Here is a 25385-nt window from a genome sequence, read left to right as displayed (position 1 = left end):
ATATATTGGTGTTGGCGAGTGCGCGCACGCGTTTTATAGATCCACAATGATAAAATGATATTGTTTCGGTGATATGTTCATTTGCATGGCTTGCCAGGCAGATAATATACTTGATGGCTTAATTTACATTACTTGGAAATGTAGCTTTATTAGTATTAATTATTACATTCCTCTCCTACTTCCGAGTATGCTTGCTATAGAAAGAAGCGCTTCTGTCGCAAATATGCGTTAAGTTGCACTACACCGGAAGTCAAGCTATAACGGAAGTAATGGAAGCTGTAAGTGGATGATGCCGGCGGTGCCATATATACTGTGTATCTCTCTCTCTCTCTCTCTCTATATATATATATATATATGTTTACTTATGTACAGTGAAGTGATTCGCGCATATTCTCTCACGATCACAAAATACGGGCGATATATCACCACACGAACTGAAAAGTCATTGCGCGTAGCAAAGGCCACTTACTTAGCTTAAATGTAGTGCTAGATGCCACAATATCATGGGATGTCGTCCACGCCTGCCGCCTTCAAGCAACAAACACCTCTGTCTTGACAACAGCGGTCAAAGAACACAACGAGAATAAGCGAGACACTGTGTGCTTAACCAGTTGTGTACACAAACAGAGATGTAAGTCATGTATTAACACTGCAGCTAGATGATATATTGAAGAATATTCCTAAATTGTATTAACCTTATAAACAATTTCAACGTGAACGGGTATGGACATGAGCGCAAAACGATACACTACTTTGTTCCAAAATGGCACTAGAGGTATGAAAAGCATCCTCAGCGTTGGCTATGTAGCTGATAAAACCTACAATGATGCAAACAAGGGCTTGATAATATATTGAATTAGTAATACTGTTTATAAATTTGAGTCTGTCCGAAATAATACTGAACGTACGATGCGAATTGCACAGCGAGATCGAAAGAAACACAAAGAGATGCTCAATGGCAATCGCACATTCATTTGTTACTCAATAATCTTATTCCGAACATGGGCTAAAAACTACCAAAACTCCGCGAATTGTTTCGTTGATTGATCTTTTGTTTGTCTGTCATTTAGAACTCTGGATAAACTGAGAGATTATTGTCAACAAACGGCAAGCTGCGTTTATAAAGGTCACACAATTATATAGCAAATGAATATACGTCCCATGCAAAGGCTAAAAGATTGTAGCCAACTAGTTTCAGTGTGCGACCTTAGCACTACTCAAAGAGTTACTAGCTAACACTAGATCTAACATGAATGGTGAGACAGAAAGACGCATGCCTGTGTACTAGCCACCACGAATAGGACAATACCTATGTTCTATGGAAGCAACTAATACAGTTAGTCAATTTTCCTTCCTGTCGTACAGATTATCCCAATTTGCTTGAATTTTTGTAGGCTGTAAAACATTGCCTTGACATATCATTCATTTGCCTAAAACTGCCTTCTACTACGACACATATGAAAGGCAGCAGTAGACGACACTCCCAATTGATATGCTGCTACAATTGCCACTGATAGTCGATTGTTGTTGTGTTTATAAAGTATGATGATGACAACGACGGCATGACACGTGCTGTCTATCTTCTTTCTACATATCAGTTTGTTTCTCGATGCTTGGTTACTGCTTCCGTAAGCGTGATCACATTGGGCTCGCGGGGTTTGCCTGACGCCTCTCAGATGAAAACTACGGTTGTGGTTATTCATTAAACGTATTAAACATTGAGAGTTCTTCGAACGAAGCACCAGGCCCTCCTTGGTCGAGCATCTGCAACATATCCGACAACTCCTGTCCCTGCGGCTGACCCCCACCTGCATTAGGAACTGGCCCTGGTGCTTGCTGGTGGGTCTGCGGATGGCTTTGGGAATGTGAGTCGGGAGTCGAAGATCCACCGGCACCCGCGGCCGCAGCAGAGGCAGGGGTTGTCTGCTGCCATTGGCTCCAAACTCCTGCAACCAGGTTAGGACGATATACGTATTTACAATAACAACGATAACGATAGAAGTGTTCAGAAAATCCAAATAAATATTTTTAGCAGCGCAGTCCTTTAATCGAATGTGTCCTACCTCTGGAAGGCGCTGTCGACGGCGCAAGCTGTGTGTATGTGGGCTGGCCACCTGGAGCTGTTTGCTGGGCCCCACCAGGAGAGTTCGTCTGCTGTGTAGTCTGTTGCGTTGTTTGCTGGCTGGGCGACAGTGCCCCATGTGTTCCATAACCACCCGGTGTACCTGGATGAGGGGACATTTGACCGCCCGCCACACCAGCTCCTGTTGCTGCTCCGCCTCCAGGCGTTGCACTATTGTTATTAGCCTGTTGGCCTCCCGATGCCGCCACGTTGTTATTCCTATTATTGTTATATTCGGACGGCTGCACCACACCAACGGGGGGGCCAGCTGGTGTGGTGCCCGGAGCTCCCGCATAAGAGTAAGCTGGTCCGGAAGGCGGTCGTGTTGGTGTTAAACCAGGAACACCGCCGACAGGTAAACGCATAATTGAAGGGTACGCTGTGCCTGCGCCACCTAGTCCGGTCGAATAGTCGGGTGGGGCTCCTTCACTTTTTAGCAGGCCTGCTCCAACAGTCGCATAGCCTCCGGGTTGCTCGCTTGCATTGCTGTTTGCCACGTCCGTCGCATCATGACCATGCAGCGTTCTATGCATACAACATCGGCATTAATGCAAAGGTACTATAGTCGTGGACGGAGTCATATAGCTTAGACCAAAAACGAATTTAGGTTTATAGTTCTGTTTCAAATTTCGACACCGTTATTGAGCACTAACGTGAAAAACTTTCGAAACTTGGAAATTTTTACTTTGACTTCATATACAGAGTGGGATGGGCAATCCCAGAACACAGTAGTGTCACGGTGGACAATATTTTAATAGTCTGTATACATTCCATTAGATCTACGTTTACCTTGTTATTATTTGTGATGTTTACATTTTTAGTCCACTTACGACACTTTAGTTCATTAGTCACTGACTGGTTTTGAACGCGAGTCGTGGCGTATCGACGAAAGTGGTGGAGCAAAAGCCATTACACAAATTAAGCAGGTGTTTGTTTTTTTTAGATGTACTTCATTTTTTCTTTATGTAAGCCACTCTTCTATACGATTCTGTCCACTTGTTGAATAATTGTAACAGGAAATATAGTTCAATTACTTACTTGGCAGCAGTATTCGTGCAGACGATGTACTCGACATCGCTAGTGTACGGGTTCAGAAAAGCAAAGGCAGAGCTACGTAGCCATACCCATTCTCCAGCAGCCACCTGGCGAAGCGGAGGAACGGGGCCGCCGACTTGTTTAGCGCGGATGCGAAACATTACCGAGACCGGTTGGCCCTTTAATTTAAGCACCTACAAAATAACAGTAACACAGGCATTAACTGCAAATAATGTTTTCACATGATCTTTCGTTTAGTTTTTTGTTTAGTTGAAATACATTTTACTGTTAAAACACTTAACTATTATGTATGTTTGACTCCATACTTTTACACGTTACCTGGTCAAAGCTATCTTTCATGTGTGCTTGATCTTCAGGATGAAAAAGATCAAAACAGGTCTTGGCAAGCAGTTCCTGCGGTTGATAACCGAGCACTCCACTCACGCGCTGATCAACAAACGTGAACTTCCCATCGACCGCGTGGCGGGATACAAACTCATTTGCGCATTGTGAACCTAGAAGATCGCCGTTGTTTGGGGTTGATGTTACCTAAAATAATGACATTTAAAGTGAATGTGATTAATTGCTTATATAGACGCATACAAAATCTGTTTGTACGTTCAAATGCACGTACCTGCAGGCGGCCGATGGCGACTAAGCAACAATGGGAAGGGCCACCACCTAAATCTTCGTGGGTGACTCGATCTGAAACAAATACCGATTGTTTAGTTTCTTTGCCTTTTACCAAAGGGATTTGCTTTATATAAAATTGGGATAATTGCAATACTCACTTGCTGATGGAGGCCAGTTCTTTATGTATCCGGTGCAATGTACGACAGCATAATGTACGTTTCCGGGGCCAGGTGCTTCACCAGGACCTCCTCCTCCTCGAAGTCCCCTTTGCGGTCGTAGCTGCTCGTGAGCAGAACTCGTCAGCGGGGAGTCCCCCACCTGAAAATGGGATAGAATTGTACTTTATGTATGAGTAGATAACCCGAAATCAGCGAAAAATAGAACAGTTATGAATTGCGATAATACGTCCTAGCGTAAAATTTATGATATTCATGCTGAATATACTATATATATATATAATTTTGTCACTCATTTTAAATATCACTGAAATTTCCGTTATGACAATACAGGTCTCTTTGGCTACGATCACTTTGAAATCACTTTGCAAAAAGCGAAGATTACATATAGAGGCGATGTAACTGACCTTCATACGACAGATAAACCCTCTCCGTGATCCCATACAGAGTCTCATGGAGGACTGATGCCCCTCCTTTTTAACAGTACCGGTTTTCAGATCTAAGATACGCCCGGGATTCGAGCTATCTTGGGTAGCTAATTGCTCGCGAATCTAAACAAAAAGAGCACATATGAAGTTACACGGCCAATGCATATAGCACAGGTTTATCATATCTCGATTCTACATGAACGTCAAAATTCAAGCTCTCACCTTCTCGACGTCATCTGGATGTACTAGATCATATAAACACGTGTTAAACCAGTCGGCCTGTGCGTGGCCGAGCACAGGTCCTACCGAGTCCGATACGTAGACGACGCGCCCCGTGTCGCAGGAGACCACAAACAGAAATCCGTCGGCGGCCTCAAGGATCAAATGTTTAAGTTCTTGATCTGTCAGGAACGACGGTTTGTATGTGCCGTCGCTCGAGGTGTTACCCGTTCCTACAAAGTCAGAGTCAATTTCAACGATTTATCGCACGGTGATTTGTTTTGATATTTGTAGGGGGTCAGTTAATACCATAAAGACGCCAAATACTTATTATAAAGCCGCGTTTTTACTCAAAGTTTTTTCCATTTCTTTTTACCTTGTAAATTTTTCATGTGGGCCACAGCCATTCGAAGGATGGTCAGCTTGTCGGGTTTCCTTGCTAGCGCGCTACACGTCGGCACCATATCGGACAACTCGGTAATATATGCAGTCATTTTATTCCGGCGTCGCCGTTCAATTTCGCTGTGATTTTCTTTTTTCGCCGAGAGAGTCTCCATAAGGTCACCAGCACCTCCAGAACCCTCGGAACCTGTTCCGCCGCCTCCACGACCACCCAATCCTGCTACTCCCCCGAGGGGGCCTCCAACACCTCCCGGGGCATGTCCCGAAAGGCCTCCTGTCCCTAATACACCCTCACCAGCACCATCCCATAAACTACCCACTCCTGCCGTCTGACTCAATCTGTAAGAAAATGTTACGAGGATCTAATAAGTCTTTGTCCGTAGTACATATGAAAGTCAGTCTTCAACATTTAAACGATATCCCGACTTTTGAAATAACCACTTATACGTTCGTTTGATTCTGCATGTCGCACCTTGCGTAGCGAGTGTCCTTGCTATGATGTTCATGCATCGAATCTTCGTCCATTTCTTTTCCGGTAGCTGCCAATAGCTTGACAACGACCTTCTCCTTACAAACGGTCGCGCACTCTTCATACGAGATCCACCTGCAACATAGAACGATGCCAATAAGCTCGAATAAAAAAAGCACGTAGTCCTGCAAGTGAGAAAATTTAAAATATAAGTAAGCAGTTTTTATAGGATCTCTACCCGAAGGAGCTCTTCGGAGTAGTCATTACCCTGTATCCGTCAATTTAGGCTGTTTAGATTATATATTTTGCTGTGGCAGGCTAAGTCAAGCTTCGTGTTGTTTGCGGCACGTGTACGAAAAATTTAATGAAAAGCGCTAGACGATGAAAACATGAATAAACAACAAAACAGGAGTTTTTAGGGAGTATGGAAAGCAGGTTATTCCTATACTGAATAGCCAGAAGTTCCACACATTTAGAAATAACGACCAAAAGATGAAAAAAACGAAATCGTATCAACCTGTTTGCAGAAACGAAAAGAGTTGGCCGGAGTTTTCACATAAAGAATAACTTACGTAAAATGAGCTGTCTCTATTGTCTACTTTCTTCACTTTAGGAAGAGTATGAATATGATGATGACTTGGTAGTTCACGTTTCTGATGAATGTGGAGGCTAATACGAATTTATAGGTTATGCCTGATGCTGGACAATGGAGCCAAAAAGAAACTGGTGCAATGCAATATCGTATTTGGGTCCAATAGCGGATGTCGGTTTCTCGTCTTTTTTCTAAGTAAACCGTTTGCCTTAGTGGCTTTTTTCCGAGTATGTTTTGTACGCATAATCAGCACATGCTCCTTCTCAAGATGAACGTTCCAACTAATAAATACTGAACGCACTGACATGTCTTTCTTGGATTATAAAAAATAAGAGCTGATTAGGTTCATTGGGTGTCATAATACGCAACAACAATAGTTCATGTGCAAAGACCATATTTAATAAGCATCAATATGAATATATTAATTTTTGAGTTCGCAGGTGCGTGCAGTATGATTGTTTTATATACACTTGTGGCCACCTAACGTTGTAAAATGACGCATTAACCATATTTATAAAATTGAAAGTAGACATCGATACCGATTCTAATGATCCTAATTATTAAAATCGATTTGCGGGGCTTAGAATGGAACTATTCGCTTTTCTTCTAGGGCTATACTTTACGAAAAATAATAACCAAGTTACTATTAATGAGTAATATAAAAGTAATAATTAAAACTGCTCGCTCATAAGCTGACAAGCAGCAATAATGAGGTGGTTAAACTGGAACACACTATGATTAGAAATAATTACGAATGCTCCTATTCCCATTAGCCGCCTGAATCGGCTGATTCATGCCTACAACGGTAAAACTTCGTGCATGATTCAAAACTCAATCAAGAAGGGCTTTGTGATTCACATAAGCCGTGAAACAAGTTTTACCCTTGCAAGTCTCCCCTTGCAACGCCATATCATTAATAACAACCAGAAGCGTCCAAACCAGCGTCGCTATTAAGCTAATATTCAGAATTCATACTGAGCACGACTTACTAATTACGATGTCCTCATATGCCTATAATAACTATAGAGCATTCCATTAATCTAGATTCAACAGGCGCACACGGTTATATCGTTCTCTCCTACGTTATCTGCAAATATTATTTAGAAGAAAAACGCGCGCTTTGACAAGATCATTGATCATTGAACACACCTTGAAGACACGTAGACACCTCGCAAATACGACCACCACTCGATACGAAAATCCTCAAAACATCAATTTTGAAGATGGGATTAGGTACAGAGAAATAAAAAATATTTTCGCTCGTGAAAATCCGTAATTGGCAGACTGCTTGTCCAAAAATAAAACATACTAAGCACGAATCAATTTTATTATGACACACGCTATAGAGAAAGTACGCACACGGTTAAAACCTGGTCAATGCTAACTTATTCATTAACAGTACAGGATTTTCTCTGTGTTAGATTGTAGAGGCAGTATAGGAATTTTTATTTTAAAAATAAAATTCACTATGCATTCTACTTACCATGCACTTTTCCGTGCTGGGTGCCGTTGTTGTTGTTGTTGTCGCCCTTGTTCCCGCTTCGTGTCAACTAAGTAACACAGCTCTCCCCGGAAAAATACTCGGCGCCTGTGTTAGGGCCAGAGGTGTTGACAGGGATTGGATACGATCGCTGACAGGAACTAGTTGTCAGGACGAAGCTCAACTAATGATAAAATGACTAATACGTTCTCCCGAATCTAGATTGATTCCCATCATTTTGTCGAACGACGGGCCTTGACCATGTTCCAACCATTTGCGATTATCGGCCCTCCGTTGACTGTTTTGCTATTGGAAAACACTTTCCCTAAAATCAAATTCCCAACAAGCGCCTGTAGGTTAACTGTTATCAATCAACAGCACCTGATTTATCGTGGCAGCCATGGCTATAGCGTTTGCTCATAATATGATATACAGTGCTCAGAAAAGAAATTCCACCCTTCGGTCCGATATCAGTGAAAACTGGTCGATATCAGTGAAAATCCTTTAGCGAGGTTCGCGTTTGTGTCATTTAATCAAACGATTATGAGCTTTCCACCAAGTCACAGTGTTCACCGCAAAAATGTTTTGAGGTTGCAGTTGATGTTACAAATGCGGATCCAGGAGTTAGTTTTCCATTGATTGAATTATGTTGGCTATCTTAGATCGTGTAAGACCTATCTTAGACTGTGCGCTTGAAATAAGCAGAACATGCAGTCTACGGCCCTTTCGATATTTGCTATTTTGAACGAATAAGAGAAGAAGACAGAGCGGTGCTCTTTCCTGAAGCTGTACCGTTTGTTTTGCGCTTAACCAGGCCAGCGCACTGCGTTGCGGTCCAGCTGAGGAAGTCTTCGAGTTTACTACGGTGTTATATTGCAGTTGCATCCGCTCACTATTGGTTGGAGCCAGCCAGGATCATGACAAAACAGGTGCACAAGTATAGGCTGCTGCGAGGTATTATCTTTGCTAATCCGGGCAGTAAACGAACAAGAATTTCTAGAAGAAGGCAACGCACCGTATAATAATTCCTTTGATGTCTTGTCGATTCACACATACACACAGTTCAGAAGACGATCACGTCAACATGGCTCCTTCAGGGCCTGCCTGTCACATAGTAGTTCTACCTAGAGGTTTTGCTTTTTGTGTTTATTACGTCAACACTTAATCATCGTAGTGGCGGTATGGATCCTCGAAAAACAACGCGAAATCAACAGTGCTAGAAAAATCTTGCTGTCATAATAATCGCTTGCATTTCCTTTGTGTTATGTTTCGTTCGGTGTTTTTTTAGTGGCAGCACAATCAGTGCAATGCATTCGTAGCTGTTTTCCTAGAAGGACAGAATGCTATAGCGTCTCCTGTCTTTCAGGAAGTACATCACAACGATACATAAAGCATACGATTTTCATTCAACACAGTAATTGCTGACCAACAGCGACGCACCGCGGCAAATAGTCAACTATTGTGTATATGAACAAGCCGCAGGAGGCGCAGTAGCAGCGGTAATAGCGGCTGCAGCGGCAGCAGAGCGCCACGATAGACACACAGACGTAGCGTGAACAAGCAAGATGGCGGGCGGACGGGCGGGCGGGTGTACGGACGGAGGGCCAACAACGATGGACAAAAGCCGTAAACTCACAGCCTAGCCTGGGCTGTGAGTGGGAACTAGGGTGCAGCTTCACAGCAGTGCAGTTGCAGCTTCACAGTAGTGCACGACTCTTCTGAAACCACACCAAAACATCAGTGGTAAAGCAGCAGACAACGTCACTGTTACAACGGAGGCAACAGCCCTGACGAAGCGGCTGTAGGATAACAATGCCATCGGACCGCATCAGATCTGAGCAGACGACAGCCCAGATAGACCCTCGCATGTTATAGCTCTGAGCTCGCGGCGGACACCAGTCTGACAGAGCCCAAAGGTGTTCAAATCCTTTTGCAGAATAGACTTTCTAACTGTAATGGAATGCATCTTGGCATTCTATCTAAGTTTTTCCTATAACATAAAAAATAAAGTTTATATCTATATATAATTATTTACGTTCAAAGCCCGTCTGTTAAGTCTAGGGAGGAATATCGTTATTTGAATCATTATCATATGTGATACGCTATACGGGGCTCACGATATGCTACTATGGATGAAGATGAATATCAAGGCTGTTGGTACACACTTACTAGGCATTTAAAAACTAACGTTTTAAAGATGCAACTCACTTGAAACGTAGTCTTGCTGATGCGCATGGACCTGACTGCCACTGCAGCAGGATTGGTGAAATTTCTAGAAACTTCTTCATTACGAATACAACAACTTAGTTCTTATCCACGATGGCATGGCTCATGAGGGACACCTCCAAGCTTGAGAAGAGGTTTTCTTATCTTGTGAGACGAGAACGGCAGCGATGATTGAGGCTTCAGTTGCAAGCAAGCTGTGTTGGCGCAGAGCTTGCTCAAAATAGCTAGCTCCTAAGATCCATAGCAAAAGTATCACTATCTTACCGTAAGGATTAATTTAGATCGCCGTTGTATACCACTGAGTAAATCCGGGAAATCTATCATTAGGTTCTTGGCGGAGCCAGATGGAGAATCTGCGGTGGTTTACCATGGAAAATAACAAAACTGCCGTGTGCGCAGAATCCAGGGGCAGCATAGTCGTTGAATTCTTCCATATAGAAAAGCTCGTTATGCGTTTGAACAGCAACGTTGAAGTTTTTAGAGTTTTTGTTCGTGGATTAGGGTGATTTGAATAAGACAAATCGTTCAATTGTAAATGTTTCCTACATTACTGCTTTTGTAAACACGAATTTCCGTCGATTCGTCGATTTGCTGGTCAAATACTATTATCTTTTTCCATACTGCTGACAACTATGCTGCCTATGCTTCACGATATGTTTCCAGCATTGTCGTGGAGCCTGTTGTCAGTTGTTGTTGTTGGTTATCAAGTACTCGCATTGGATCCTTAGCAAGCCTTTCAGGAACAATTTGAATGAAATTGTTGGTGTGAACGCAGAGGCGCATAGATTTCCAGTGAAAGACATCAGATTATTTACCTTATTTAGATATTTCTAGTGCACGTCAAAAACTTGATATTATTAAGACCTAATAAAAAGTTTGTACTATTTACAGCGCACGCAGTATATCCCTTTATCAAATAATTTAGCAAATAAGTATTCAGTAACTGACAAAGCCAAATAGAATCAGCCAATATGTGTCGATTGAAGCGAGACAAACTTTACAATATGTTTTTATCGCACATCGAGAAACTGTTCCATTTAATAAGTTTGTCAAATTTGTCCATTCCTTCCCGGGTAACACAATCCTCTACGAATACGAAATTAAAGTGGACTAGGCGAATTAACTTCGCACTTCTGCAACAAATAACTAAACTAAGGAGTTTTTAAACCATTGTTAAATAAATGAAGGCCAAGGTGCTGATTGTTTGACTACGAAAGTTAAGCAAGGCTACACAGATAACTGCGGCGATTTACGTGGGACTGCAATAGTAACTGCTGGTAACTGAGACAAAAGGAGGTTTATTATCGAGAAAGAGTAGATTTCTATTGTAAGTAAAAATGTAAACTGTATACCAACTTTATTTCCACCTAGAAGCAGACTTTCATCTTAACTGTAAACCTACTTTTGTGCCACCCCCTTCGCCACTGCCCCTGAGCTGGCGGGGTCGGGTTGTTCAATTGATAGCTTCGTTAAACAACGACTATCGGCTGCGCTTGAATATCCTGTGCCTGACTACTAAAATACTGCTGCCCACGGATCTCGGATCGACACACAAAAAGCAAACTGTTACTTATCTAGTATTCGACTGCGCTTCGCGAATGTTTCAATTTACTATATGTTGGTTACATGAAACAAAGATGGTCGTAGCTTTTATGGTCAGTCATTTTGACTACTGCTTTGACAAAACTAGGGCATCTGTATGAAGAGTCGTCTCGAAATTAATCTAACGTTGTGTTCTTCTGGTATTCTTCAACCCCCTATAATCTTCACAGGTAGTCGGATACCATAGACAAACACAAAAGCAAGCTGATTTCGACGGGTAGAAAGTTGAATTCGGTTTGTTCGGATTGGTCTCACCCATCATGTGTAGAGTCCTTGCACCAAACCCCAATAGCCCCTTTAAGTCCTCATAGTGCAACGTCTGCAAACGCAGTCCAACAGATACCCCTTCACTTTATCTTCTGCTACACAATAAACCCCGCAGTCATAGGGTTCATGTAATAGAGGAAAGCAAGGAACTACAACCCTTGCCAGCCGGAACATACAACGAAAACTGGATTCCGTTATCTGTCCAACGGACCAATAGAGCGACACGGTAAATGAAAGACTTAGGCAGCAAATGAAACGGATAGTTCTGCGTGTTTTAAAGCAGTTCGTTTACTGATGAAGATGTACCCTGAAATGCCTCCGTCTGTGTGTCTCTGTGCGTGAGTGTGTGGTTGTTGTGTGTGTGTCTGTATGCGCTTTTGTGTTTCGCGATTGTTATAGAAACACTTGCTTGACAAGAAGACCGTCATGCAAAACGACGGAACGACATGTCATTAGAATGTGTAGCTGGAAATTACTGGATTGGTTCGATTGCCAGCTATAAGGGAAATTTCCTATTCTAGTACTAGCATACCATTATAGATGTTAATTGTTTCCTTCTTCTCAGTCCCGTGGACTGTATTTCTGAAAATCCTATTTCGAAGAGTGTTTGTTCCTAAATGTTTTTTAACTTTTATTATACAATTGTATTTTAGTATAAACTGGTTAGCGAAAGGTTCTAAGAGACCTATTTAATGAATTGATATTTTGTCTATACAGTCTAACGGTATGTGTTTTTACATGGATCATCTAAGCTAGTGTTTATCTATTGCTATCTTTTTAGTACTTTCAATATGTAGTTTGAAAATCATCGATGTACTATGCAATACAGATTTCTATTGTGACGAACTTTATGGTTTCCTGCGGCTGTTGACAGAAGAGCAACTGAGAGCTTGCATGTCATACATGCAGCATATGTTGTCATAGCCTTGTATTGTGTGCTGAACCTTTTCGTAATATGATAGTGGATTTCTTTTAAGAACTGTGGTCTTTGCATAGGGCAGGATTTTTGTCATCTACAAACTATTATGTACGGTAAATGCCCGCAGCTGTTTAACTACAAACGTTTTTCTTTTTTTCATTCTCGAGACTTTTTGTGAACGTTGTTTTCCAGCCCGTCTATCAAATGGCACTAAGCATACCAGACCAAAAAATGCCGTGAAAAAGCTCATTGAGCGGCTTAAAACCTTGACAAAAAATGCCTGCCAAACACGGCACTGTTCGAATATTTGCTAGCTATCAAACATGCGATAGAAAGCTATTCAATATTATAGAGGACATTTACCAATTGAGTAGGCATCAAATATAGGTTATGGTCACATATTAGTATCTTCTGTCTGATCGCTATCTGATGACTTCTTAACAAACCTTTACTGATTCTAAAGATACAATTGCAATTATTAGTGTAGTTATTATTGCCGTAATGGCAGCATTGGCAGGAGATAATCATGACTCACAAACATGCAGTCCAGAATTCCAGCGGAAATTCAATGACTGTTTTTAACTATTTTAGTTAAATAAACTAGCTGATCATATTGTTATGTTTGGTCAGCGTGAATAGCCGAACACTCCCCCGTTAACACTCTCAGGGCATACTAAATTCATCACATTTGTTGTTCTCATATTATTTGGTGATTATAAGGAATTGGAAGCAAATGAAAACAAAAATAAATTTCTTTATGAGAAAAAGAGACTGTTCAGCTGTGGAGAGAAGATGAACATTTTGAAGTCTACCCTATTTCGGCATTGTATTGCTTTTTATATTGTCCTTTTCGTATGGTATGAGAGTGTTGAACATAAGTTTAAAGTAATCTGTAATTCTACATGTACCCTATTTGGCGTCACGATGCAAAAAATGCAGCAGCTTTGGAGTTAAAAAGCTGGGAGTTAAAACAATTCAAAATACCATCCGATCCAACTTGCATGAACTTTTTCGACTTTAATCTATTTTAATTAATATTTTTTTAATTTCATTTAATTAATAATAACCATAGGTGGGTTAAATACCTCTCGTGTAATGATGTTTGACGTTCGACCAGTGGCGATTGCTAACCAGTGATTGTGTTTCTACTCCATATTGATGGAACTGCTGTGTTTCGGTAACCAAAGTGCTTCTCGTGTTTTACGTGCTGTACTTGAGCTGTTAAACATTGCTTTAGACGATTGGCTTCGAGCACGAAATGAAGTGTAACTACGCCCAAACCCGAATCTTGATCATCACGTGCCTTTAAGCTTATTAGGCCAGGACTTTACCTATTGCGCTACGACACAAATTTGTTTCGAGGGCTACGGCAAGAGTTACTTATCAGCAGTTCAAAATGCCACATCATCCATGTCAACAGCTCGTGTGCCCGTATCTGAACAAGCTGCATATATTATAAGCATCGCATTGAGGCTATTTTTTTAGTTCGTAGTTAAGATACAGTGAAGATTAGTAACTGTGAATTTTTACGTGTATAATGTCACAAAAGTAGAATATTATGGCTATTCAACCGTAGCTTACGCACATATATATTGTACATTTTAAACTATCATTAACGGCGTTGAAGAGAAATTGTGAAACCGGCTGTTTACCACTTCTAATATCAGGTTAATTATCATAGGAATTATATGTACATATATTCGTAATGAGAGCCGATGTAGTAGTATACGAGAAAGAACGCATATGACACCAAGTAGTGAGCTCTGCATTTCATTCAAATGGTACTCAGATGCTTTCGAAAATGGCACCGAGTTGATACGGCATACTACCAAAGAACGAAAAACCTTTGATTTTTGGTAGTATTTGACCTTTGGTATTTTAGTACCTTACGTATATTAGTTATCTAAGCTATTGCCCAAAGCACTAAGGTGTTTGCGATGCTTAGGGATTGTTTAGGTAGCTTATGTATCTAATTGAATTCGGTTTATCCCAAGAGGTACTTAAATTGAGCACGTTAACTTAAATAGCATTTGTAACGAATAATTCTTGTTTGCAGCAGAAGATGCCGTGATGCAGGTGCAAAAACAAATCGTCTCCCTAATAAGGCGCAGATGCAAGTTGGGCGTCGAAGGGGGCGTAATTTATCCTGTACCTGCGGTAAGTAAAATTGTGCAGGCACATGATGAAAATAAGGAGCACGCCGCCATAGTTGGTTTTTTGACATTAGCCTGTCTATCGTGCAGCAGTAAGAAAAGCGACGTTTTCGTCAAATGTTCCAATCGCGGCAACAATTGGAATAACACTGCGAATCGCGTCGGCCTTGACTGCTATGGTAAATTTCTGCGTAACGCTGGAGATACTTAAGGAGCAAAATTTATAGCTGCACACTTTTCGTAGATCGCCATAGCGCAGGTGAATGCTTTCTCAGCTCGGCGGAGATCCGGTTGTTCGGCTGTCCACGTGAGATGCAACGACGATCGACCAGCTCAACGCCGGGAGGCGTTCACCAGCCTCAACAACAGTCGTCACATATGCATGGCGGTGTTTGTTCTAATGATGACCTTCTTGCCAATCTGCACCTATCTGAAGTGATTAACGCACAAGGCCAAAGCCAAGATCATCAACACGGCACCGCCAGCCCTCAGGGCCGCCATCATCGACAACCATGTCCCTCATTATCGCAAAAGCAACAAAGGGCAGTCGCAAATCAACAACAACAACCACAGCAGCATAATTTTCCGCAAACGACGACCGGAGCTGGTAATTTCTTGCTTTTTTTGCCTTCCTTGTGCCTGTAATATGTGTGTATCTAAAATATATGCTCAGTAAAAGGTCAGATCAAAAAAATTGTTGTGACATAGTGCTATCCTAAATGTCCATAGGCGTCAAGTTGAAAGTATTTACTCGAGATTTTATGGGAAATGTATTGAGTCTGAACAATAGAACACGTGCGTTTCAAAATTTAAAAGTGTTTAAGTTATCTGCAACTCATGCTTACTCAATGGTTTCAAGCTTTGAGAAAATCTTAATGTTTACTCAGGTCTGTATTTTCCTCTATGTATATTTAAATTAATTTGATCTTATGAAAATATTGATAGGTCCTGCCGAACCACGAAGTAGCCCACGTGGCGTTATAGGGGAGCCTCTCCGAAGCGATACACAGCCTGGAAGCGAACCGTGTGGCGCCATGAACGAATCCAGTGGACAACTGCATAGGGAGTACCAACAAGAACAGGTGCAGTAGTGAATAACCAGGATATATGCATACCCTCAAATTTAAGTTTTTTTAAGGGGAGTCTCCCTTGGCTATTTAGCAAGTCGAAAGTAGTTGTTGTAGCTTCGTCGTTGTTTACAGTCATTTATGTTTCCCGTTTGGCAATAATGGACCATGAGCTAGACGATAATTTGTCTAAGTTAAAGTTAATGTGTTGACAGCCTTGAATTTACTACAACCAACTGATTAGTTTATGTACTAACGAAGTGTTGATTCACTTTATCCATCATCATGCAATTCATGATAGTAATCAATGAATGGCAAGATCCAAATATGTCTGTATTATTTTTCATTGGTGTTTCACGTGCGGTAGCTAAATTGTTAGGCATTACTTCAGACGACTGGTTCCCAGCACATAACGCAGTCTACGCCCGGATATGAATCTAATCCATCCTGTATTTTTAAATGTACCAGGCAAATATGGGAACGAGAGGTCAAAATGCGCACTCTAGTAACGCTTTCGCCTATTAGTATCCGTAGCCTTCAAGTATTATAAAAAATTGAAAATACAGCCCTATTTTTTATCTATTTTTCTAACTATTTTTCTATTTTTAAATCCTTTTTTTGAATAAGGCATACAATAGTAGTTGCCCGAAAAAATTCTGGAACACGTCTTTACCACCTTATCTATTTTTCTTCGTCGAGCGATCTTTGAAAAATCTACGAGAGTAGTGTGCATATTGACAGTCCAAGATTCTTCATTACGTTTGGCGTTTCACCTGTTTTCGATTGTAGTTTCTTTGGAAGGTGCCAAGTGTTTAGTGGATAGAAATTTACATCATGTACAACAATTAGAAAAGGTCCTTCTGAGAAGGCAGATAGGCTCCTTTGGTTTTTTGTTGAATTTCGTCGATTGTCAAATAGATCTCTTCAAAAAACTTCTTCAGAGTTTCGACTTTCTCTTTGTAAACTGTTCGACAGAATACGTTTAAAAAGTTTTTTTTTACTTCGATTCCTGCGAAACATAGTCGTAGACTCTTTTATAATCCTTAGTAGCAGGCTGTTTTTGAGCTCAATGTAATATTGTAATTTGCCCAGAGATAGGAAGCATATAGGTTATCCTCACTGGCATGGATCTCTTCATTGGACCCTGCAGATATGCTGTTTGCAAACTATACATTTGATTTAAATTCGCGCAATTATTGAAAAATTAGTGTTAGCTTGTCTAGGCTTTATTTAATTGTGGTAAAGTTTTCCCTTCGGTAATCTAGGGCATGGGTTAGATAGGTATTCAGCAGAACCACTTGGGATCCAGTCTTAAAAACTAATAGTCTAACCTTAGAAAATCTGGCAGAACCTTTACTTTAAAGCCTGAGGTTTCTTGAGGCATTTCTTCAGTTGTTCAAAACCTCTGAATATTCCCACTCCATTTGGGGTCATCTAATATTAAGTTTGTGAGCTGCGGATCCATCAATCCGCGCATCTTCTAGGTTAACCTTTTCATTATTCACAGGTTCCTGGGTTGGCCTTGTCGACAAGAGGTAGATCAATATCAACTGTATCAGTCTATCGGGAAAGGTAATATTGCAAGCGACCACCTCAGATAAGCGGTTCCCTGATATCTGTACGAAGAAATTCTTTTTTAAATCGAACATCCTTCCACCGTGAAAGGACATGTTTTTTTTCTGTGCACTTTTAAGTTACTTCAATCGCTTAATTTTCCGAACCTTACACTGCTGACGGAAAGTCGTTTACTAATACTTTGTCTCGTAGTAGCGCAGTGGATAACAAGTTTATCTGATACACCGAGGGACACGTAGTCCCCTAGGTTTAAATCCGGACGTAGACACATTCTTTGTGTGTTAGACGCGTTCTGTGCTAGGAACCAGCTACATGGAGTAGTGCCCAACGACTTCAGTACCTAACGTCAGAAATCCGGAAAATATTACTAGCACTGCAGCAGCTTCTTTCCAAACGGCCGTTGACGTTATTTAGGGCTTCCACCTGTTATACTGATCGATCGTTTATTTTTGTGACATCTTCATTCCGTCGCTTTCTTGCCGAATATTTTTCCTTGTTTTCCTAAGCTAAGGATTGTTTTAACAATGGTACTGCGATCAGCTGTTTTCTCAGTCACTTCTTCATGCATCTCATTCTTTCAGCTTTTTAAAGAACTGCAATTTCACGTAATTCACTTACGAATCCCCTCTTAGATCCGCAGACTTTAATATGCTGTAGTGCAGATGAACCGAACTGCTGCAGATAGCACACTTCACACTTGCGATCTCATATAGCACTGCATTGTTTTCAATCCAGTTTATACAGATACGTTGTACTTGCTAAGCTTCTGTGCCGTGTGCGGTGTAGAATTTTGTCGGATGTATCAGTAGTGTTGCCTGGTTGTCCGAAAATGTAGCCTAGATTTTTTTGTTGCTTATCTCCGCACCTAAAAGCGAAGAACGCTGAAAATACATATTATAGATTCAGTTTCTTATTTGTAATACCGTATTCGGGAATTTTAAACAATTTACAAAGGCTTTAGAAAATGTATCATACAATTAATGAAAACCGATGTCACTGATACAGTCGAGCCGCTTAGCAAACATTTTCTTAAAATCTGCGTTCAATGACACGAAAACTATGTTGTTTTCGAATTTCCATTTCATACTGTAGATGAAGAAAAGTATATTTATTATATAGAAAGGATCAGCATTTCACTATAGAGAAGAGGCGATTATGTATTTCGACAGAATGGAAACCCTATGATTCTATGAAAGCCAATACGCATTTGCATGAGTTCGTGATAGTTAGGCGGGTGCATCTCACGTCAGTTCAATTGCCAGCAGGTAAACACTGTATTTCAGCTGGGGTATTGAACTCGGCCTTTCGCTTCAAGCTTATCTTACCGATATTTCTTGTTCAATATGTGCTCTTTTGTGAAAAGAAATCCAATAATTGCTAGTTTGCACTCGGACATATGGCAAATGTCTACAGAACATATTTGAAATGGAAAAAGATTCATATACTCGTTTTAGGTAAGCGTAAAATATGGCGAGTTGGTATTGCTGGGGTACAATGGAAGCTTACCTGATGGAGCTGAAAAAGGTCGCCGGCGCAGTAAATATGTTTTGAGCCGCCGGTCTGAATCTAACGGAGTGCGGGCCGCACGCCACGTGTCTGCCGCAGATCCGGCCGCTTCGGCGGCGGTCCTTGACGCATTACAACATTCCATCGCCTATACTTTGTCAAGACACCAGGTTCGCATCTCAAATTCATCGCCTTCATGGTCCAGAAATAATGCGTGTAGCGATTTCTAGACCAACGCTGTTTGTACTTATGTTTGAGATAAACGATAAAAGCTATATTCACCATAAACTAAATGAAATTGATGAAACCGTTAAATAAATGCTATCTGAAACGTTCGCTTCTCACTGTAGGCGGTCGTTGTGTTGTACGAACGCGACCCGACAACAGACATGTTCCAGATCGGCCGAAGCAAGGAAAGCCAGATAGATTTTGTTGTTATGGATACGCCGCCCCCACAACGAACGATCATAGACGATGCTCAGCAAACGGCTCAACAACAACAATTAGAACAGCACATAAATCGTCGTCATCAGACTCAACAGCAGCAGCCGCAGAGGAATGGTGACTTTCGTTCGGGTATTTCTCGGTACGCGTGTCGACTGCTTGTTGAAAGACAAGCTAGGAAGTGTGTTCAGCGAAACCGAAAAGTTCAGAAGAATGTTGTTGATAAGCAGAGCTCGCAAGGAATTCTTCAGGAAGATAATTTTGAGCAGAATGAGCGCCGTCTACATTCAGATAATGAAAAGTGTTCGAGCAGGGAATATTCCTCTGGGGAAGATGACGAGAATGTCGACGAATGGGTGGTTCGTGTGTTCGCCGCTGGTTTCGATTCTTCGTCAAATATATTTCTTGGTGAGAACGCTAGTGCTTGGCAAGGATCTGGTGGTGCAATTGATGGACTAACCACGAATGGCGTGTTGCTTATGCAACCGATGGGTGAATTTGGTGAGCTACCTGCTGCAGTTGATGGTAGCTCTAGTGTAGCTGGCGCAGCAGGTATCTGGCGTGAAGTGAGCGTTGCGGGCGGAGTGTACGGTTTACGGGAGAGTCGAGCTGCCCGTCGGGCTGGGCCACGTATTGCAGGTGAAAAAAATGTGCTTTACGATGGTGCCCTCATCGATCTTTGTGGGGCGACGTTGCTCTTCCGTTCGGCACGAGGCCTGCGCAACTCACCCACACGAGCCGAACTTTTGGAGCAGGTAAGCTACGCTGAAACGATTAAAATCGAACGGATTAAGATCCCTTGAAGACGATTAGTTATATTACTTACACATTAAAGAATCTTATAACAGAGCTATCGTTTAGCCGTTATCTTTTCTAGCATCATTTTACATGTTCATATCGTTAATTTTATATTATCATATTATATAAAAATAGTTGGTTTATTGAAATTATCAGCCATATTCATTATTATTACTTGGTTCTTCGTATATTTTTCCCGTGGTAGATTTTTTGCATTTACCATGTGAACTCGCTAATCTTACAACCATCAGATTCTGGAATCGGGTTTTTTGTTGTTTGCATTAAAATATACTGACAATTGTGTTTCACATCTGTGCATTGCGTATGGTTAGGTCGCTCGGCTAAATGCGGGGCGTCCACAATGTCCGGTGGGTCTTAATACGCTTGTGGTGCCCTCTAGAGCCACGTTGTCCAACCGTGATCAGGAACGCCAACCATATGTCTATTTGCGTTGTGGCCATGTCCAAGGATTACACGCTTGGGGCAGAGCTGCCAACGGAGGTTCTAATGGCAACGGGGGTAACGGAAGCGACTGGAGGAAGTGCCCCATGTGTCTAACGTGTGGCCCTGTAGCGCGGTTAGCAATGGGAATTGAACCAGCCTTTTGCGTCGACCGAGGTCCACCTGCCTGGGCGTTTCGCCCTTGTGGACACATGGCTTCGGAGCGCACAGTAAAATATTGGGCAGCTGTGCCCACGCCACATGGCGCACACGGACTTAACGCCGTCTGCCCATTTTGCGCTGCTCGACTATGCGATCAGCCAGGTTATGTTCGACTTATCTTTCAGGATAACATTGACTAACAACGAGAACGGAATAGTGACTATACGAAACATAGCAATAGTACTGAAACTAGTTCTTAATATTACTAAAGAATAAAACTTAATTCGGTAATGTAAGTAGTTAAATATAATTGTGGTTACGGCATTACAGTAGTGCTTATGCACGAAAAAGTTCTGATCACAGCTTACCGGTAGTCTATTGCCATATCAAAAAAAGTGGGGAAAAGTTGTCGAGAAAATTATCCCTCACTTGGTGTTGATGTCTTTGCCTAATGCAACAACTGTATATAATAAACCACTATTGCAGCACGATGTAGAAACCTTCATATGTCAAAACCGGCGTCGCTTGACCTAATCTACGTGAACATACCTAAACTGCAACTGGACAAAGTTGATACATGTGAATGTTTGTTGTTGTATTGTGCTAGGGTTATTTTTGTATATTAATAATTAATGTGAAATCAAAATGTTCGTGAAAAGCCCGTGAAAGACACGTATTGGATCTTTGTTCTCCACATAGCCTTTCTTTCTCTGTGAATTCATGAACAAATCTGTGAGTCTCGTCTTTATTCTAGATTTGAAAGTTCTTGTTTTGATAATGGCTACGTATAATGTTGAAGTAATGTAAATACTTGGAAACAGAAGTTAAGTATTTTAGAACAAAATAATAATCAGGTCATACAGTCCAATTAAGAGGGAAATCGGCTCAAGGTGTAGTGAATCATACCACTGAGAAACTGGCTATGATGATGAGGAAACCGCATCACCTAGGCTATCAGTTTACTTCATCAGTAACTGCTACAGATATTTTTAAGCTTATCTAAACTGTTTGTTGAAGAAAGATTAATTAAGAAAAGATGGCACTTGGACTTTAATATTCGCGAACCGAAGACGAAGAGTACTTCTTGGGTCTTACTTGCTTGCATATTTTTTTGTTTGCCACATCCGCATCGTCACCTGAGCCACCTTATGCTTATAACTGTATCGTAATTGAAAACAACATAAAATAATATGTATTAAGGTTATAATATAACACCTGACATATTTCATTACTTAAATTTATGCCGCAAATCGCTTAAGTTTCATTAGGGTATGTTTTATCAGGGACAGCGAAACAGTGGCCTTTCGATCTGGACGATAAAGAGGTGAAAATTCACGCACTTTTCGTTTGGGTTGAGAGCAGATTTGACGGCAGTAAAAAGTAGAATTTGTTAGTGCCCTGTAACCCTTGTCCATAGTCATACACGCACTAATGATTTTTTTTCATGTAGTGCGGCAGATTGACAAAGATTCTTTTTTATTACTTTTATAGTTTCGTCGGTTTATAGCAAATTATGCATGTTCAACTATATATTATGGATGTGGTTAACTTAAACCAAAAGTATTTATGATAGCATTGCAATAAAAATCCAATAGTAATAATAATGATAGTGCAGCAGCGCTCTATCTAGTTGCTTTCAGGTTCAATAAATAAACGTATCTTACATTACGCGTTGAACACCCTTTATATAAATGCTCATTACATGATAAGGCCTGAAATGCGTATGCGATTCATTGCCGTTCCTTTTTTTTTTTATATAATCTCAATATCTCAAAACCTCGATCGATTACGTTAATTTACAAAAACGGATATTGAATCCCTTCAATGCAAGAACGAACTTCGCTGAAACCTTTTTTTCGGGCCATTCTAAAGAATGAGCGGAGCACTCTGTCGACTTCAGAATATTGGCGTCCTGACTACCTAATCTACCCGAGATAATACTTGGTAGTATGTGCCCCTATATTTTTGTTACCTCTTAAAATCATTCAACGATCCTGTGTCTTCGCTGTTTCAGGAGACAATCCACGGAATAATTTCAATGCATTTATAATAACAAATCGAATCCCAAGATTATCGTTACTTTGTTTAACCTTATATCCGCTTTTACAAAGTAACCTATAATTCATAACATTAGGTAAATAAACGTAGATAAATAATAATGTTACCAACCACTACAAGTCAAGTAAATAGAATTCAAAAGATTTAAGTTTGGCTACATATGCGTTTACAACTGACAACGGCAAAAAATTACACTATTTATCATAATTACCTGTCGCGGATTTTATCTTGGACAAGACAAAATATTATGGGAAAGCTTCATTCGGTGTACGCTTTGTTTAGTTAAGATCAATTGAATGCCGTGCTGTAATTGCAGGCGATGCGGAGATCCCCACTGTCTGGAACCTCTCATTTTAGTAAGGCTGGTTGCACCAATAGGTTAAAGCTTTGGAACACTGAAAAATGACCAAGATGCAAATTCATCGCGTGACACGTCCGCTGAAAAGACGTTGCTTTGACCGTAGTACTAGTTCTGTCGCGTACAATAAATTATATCATGACTGGCCTCTATTTGACATGCTTACTTAACCAACAGACGATTGGTGTTTCAAATAATTTCAACGGCGTTATGCATAGAGTTGTTATGAACTACCTTTTAGCCGTAATATTCATAAAGCGTTGCTTTCTCGACAACGGCCCCCTATCACCCAGAACAACCCCAAATAAGACTTTCTCGAAGGGTGGAGGACATCATTGAGGACTAACCTTTCTATAGTTCTATTTTTTACAACTTTCGTATTGCGTCGCTGTCGATGATAGGCATTTAGTCTTTATATTCGCGTTTCCGTTCATCATCTAACTTCTAACAGTATGAATGAATAACGATGTTGAATATCTGTTAAAATATCCGATATGTTCTCTCTAGAGAATTCACAGCCATTGTCATAAGAAAATCATAGATTAAAGAAAGTATCGATTTTTCTAAACGGCCAATGAATTCTACTATCGTATAATAGTGAACGTCGAAAATATACTATTGGTGGTTAGCTAACACTATTAGAACTTGACCACCATATACGGTAAGGAGAAGGTGTATATAGAGTTATGGTTTGATTTATGCTTGCATTATATGATACAATTATGCAAACGCACTGAGGCTACAGAGTTATTTATGTGATGCCGTGCGCCATTAGCAAAGCAACATTCACTGTTAACCGCGAATAATACGGCCGATCAAGAACGTACGGCTAACATATCTGTTGTTTACGCAAAAATTCAAGGTTAGTTAGAGTACCCAATCGATATTATAATATCAATAGTAATAATAAATGATTTAACAACTGAAATCGAGATGAAAGCACCAGAAAGTGGTGGACGGAGACGATAATTTGATAATTGATTCTATGACAGTATAGACATAGTCAATAACTGCACCATCTATAACAAGATTTCTACAAGGACCAAAAGTGAGGACGAGGAGTGTGTAGTTACAATATAAAAACATGCGCACGTATAAGTACGGTCGCAAATTTCTTCTTTAAACTGTGATCGCCACTGACAGATACTATGCTCTTATTATTATTACTGAATGCAGACGTAATTCCATAAAAAACGTTGTTATTTTCTAGAAGAAAGCAAAAAAACGAAGTGTAGCTCCAGTGAGGAACTGACTCAATAAAAAGATGTACGTGGCTTTTTTTAGAGAAACGCTCTGTTTTCATTTCCGTTACGGCGACTCTGGTCTTTTAGGAAATCAAGTCATGAATGTCTAATATGTAGTAACAAGCTATGTTTCATAAGCTCACAGCAGGTGTTGACACAACAAAATCTCCATAAATATGTTAGGCTATTCACTAGTTATAAGTGTCCACATTCTGCCATTACTGGTCGAAGTAATAAACCTGGTTGGCGTCGAATATAGCGACCTTAACAACAAACCCACTAGTAAAGTTCCTCGAAACAGGCGAGTTCGTAAGTTTTAATTTTTATTTATTTTATTCAATGGCATTGATGAAGCCCACGCCTGATCGAACCTACTTGTGTGGAACTGCACATTGCAGAGTTACTGTGCAAAACAATGTAAATTGTACAGTTCACAACGAGAACTGGTTGCTCTACGGAACTGTTTCTTGGTTCAGTAAATCTAACTTCTATGGCTATCGGCAGCTTTGTTAGCGTTGACTGTTACCTAAATGCCTCTGTGTTTCGAGTTTTATGCCCGACAGTGCCGTAAGGCCTTTCATTAGGTCGCTGGCCGCCTCTACGCAATGATGCGTGCTGGCTCCCTGCTTATAAAGGTGCTTGTCAGTCCAAGCCACTGCGTCGACGACAAATATTTGAGGTGAAGCAAACACTTCTTAATAAGGAAATGAAGTATCAAAACTTAATCTACTAGGATAATTACCATTAATTGATAGAAGGGATGGAGCGGCAGTCATATGTTTTGTCGCCGTAGTGAAGGAGGTAGGGTGAAACGTTTAACACACAGGTTTATTCCAACCACAGACCTAAGCAGCATGTACTTTATATGCTGACGTGATAAATGACATGAGTTTTGTAAGGTGTGATTTTAACAAAGGTTACATTATGAAATTACTGCTAAGCTTACAGTTATGTGTATGGTGTTAAATAGAAAAACGTTTACAATCACACGCTTTTGGTGCAATTCAAA

General features: G+C 40.7%; 2 protein-coding genes and 2 long non-coding RNA genes across 7 annotated transcripts; 2 read left to right on the top strand and 2 right to left on the bottom strand.

The window, feature by feature from the left end:
• Nucleotides 1-118: 118 nt before the first annotated feature.
• tgo (Aryl hydrocarbon receptor nuclear translocator homolog tgo) lies at nucleotides 119-10709 on the bottom strand. Of its 2 annotated transcripts, none has more exons than XM_086969778.1 (12): nucleotides 9765-10709; nucleotides 7560-7881; nucleotides 5488-5619; nucleotides 4990-5354; nucleotides 4617-4846; nucleotides 4374-4517; nucleotides 3949-4108; nucleotides 3792-3862; nucleotides 3497-3706; nucleotides 3161-3351; nucleotides 2064-2647; nucleotides 119-1946 (listed from the first exon to the last, which is right to left on the bottom strand). In XM_086969778.1, the coding sequence occupies exons 3-12, from the start codon at nucleotides 5538-5540 to the stop codon at nucleotides 1696-1698; spliced, it is 2259 nt and encodes a 752-aa protein (XP_086825904.1). In that variant the 5' UTR covers nucleotides 5541-5619; nucleotides 7560-7881; nucleotides 9765-10709; the 3' UTR covers nucleotides 119-1695. The 2 variants fall into 2 exon arrangements, with proteins under 2 accessions (XP_086825904.1, XP_022694856.1); XM_022839121.2 differs by lacking the exon at nucleotides 9765-10709 and adding an exon at nucleotides 7066-7163 and having other exon boundaries at nucleotides 7560-8929.
• On the top strand, nucleotides 8630-9598 carry LOC147753038 (uncharacterized). The gene is made up of 2 exons (XR_015312444.1): nucleotides 8630-8735; nucleotides 8923-9598. It is a non-coding gene; the product is annotated as an uncharacterized LOC147753038 (long non-coding RNA).
• A 376-nt stretch (nucleotides 10710-11085) lies between the features above and the next one.
• Pli (E3 ubiquitin-protein ligase pellino) lies at nucleotides 11086-24421 on the top strand. 3 transcript variants are annotated; one of them, XM_022839133.2, is made up of 7 exons: nucleotides 11086-11877; nucleotides 14630-14727; nucleotides 14968-15330; nucleotides 15669-15805; nucleotides 18820-19041; nucleotides 19222-20070; nucleotides 20446-24421. In XM_022839133.2, exons 2-7 carry the CDS (start codon nucleotides 14682-14684, stop codon nucleotides 20914-20916), a joined length of 2088 nt encoding a protein of 695 aa, XP_022694868.1. In that variant the 5' UTR covers nucleotides 11086-11877; nucleotides 14630-14681; the 3' UTR covers nucleotides 20917-24421. The 3 variants fall into 3 exon arrangements, with proteins under 3 accessions (XP_022694868.1, XP_022694866.1, XP_022694867.1); XM_022839131.2 differs by having other exon boundaries at nucleotides 14627-14727; XM_022839132.2 differs by lacking the exon at nucleotides 11086-11877 and having other exon boundaries at nucleotides 13651-14727.
• Nucleotides 17792-18999, bottom strand: LOC111263757 (uncharacterized). The gene is made up of 2 exons (XR_002682422.1): nucleotides 18872-18999; nucleotides 17792-18246 (listed from the first exon to the last, which is right to left on the bottom strand). It is a non-coding gene; the product is annotated as an uncharacterized LOC111263757 (long non-coding RNA).
• Nucleotides 24422-25385: the final 964 nt, after the last annotated feature.

Source organism: Varroa jacobsoni, unplaced genomic scaffold (genome assembly GCF_002532875.2).
Source record: "Varroa jacobsoni isolate VJ856 unplaced genomic scaffold, vjacob_1.0 scaffold_789, whole genome shotgun sequence".
Lineage (NCBI taxonomy): Eukaryota > Metazoa > Arthropoda > Arachnida > Mesostigmata > Varroidae > Varroa > Varroa jacobsoni.
The sequence above is the reverse complement of the archived record's forward strand: the minus strand, read 5'-3'. Positions and strand labels throughout refer to the sequence as shown.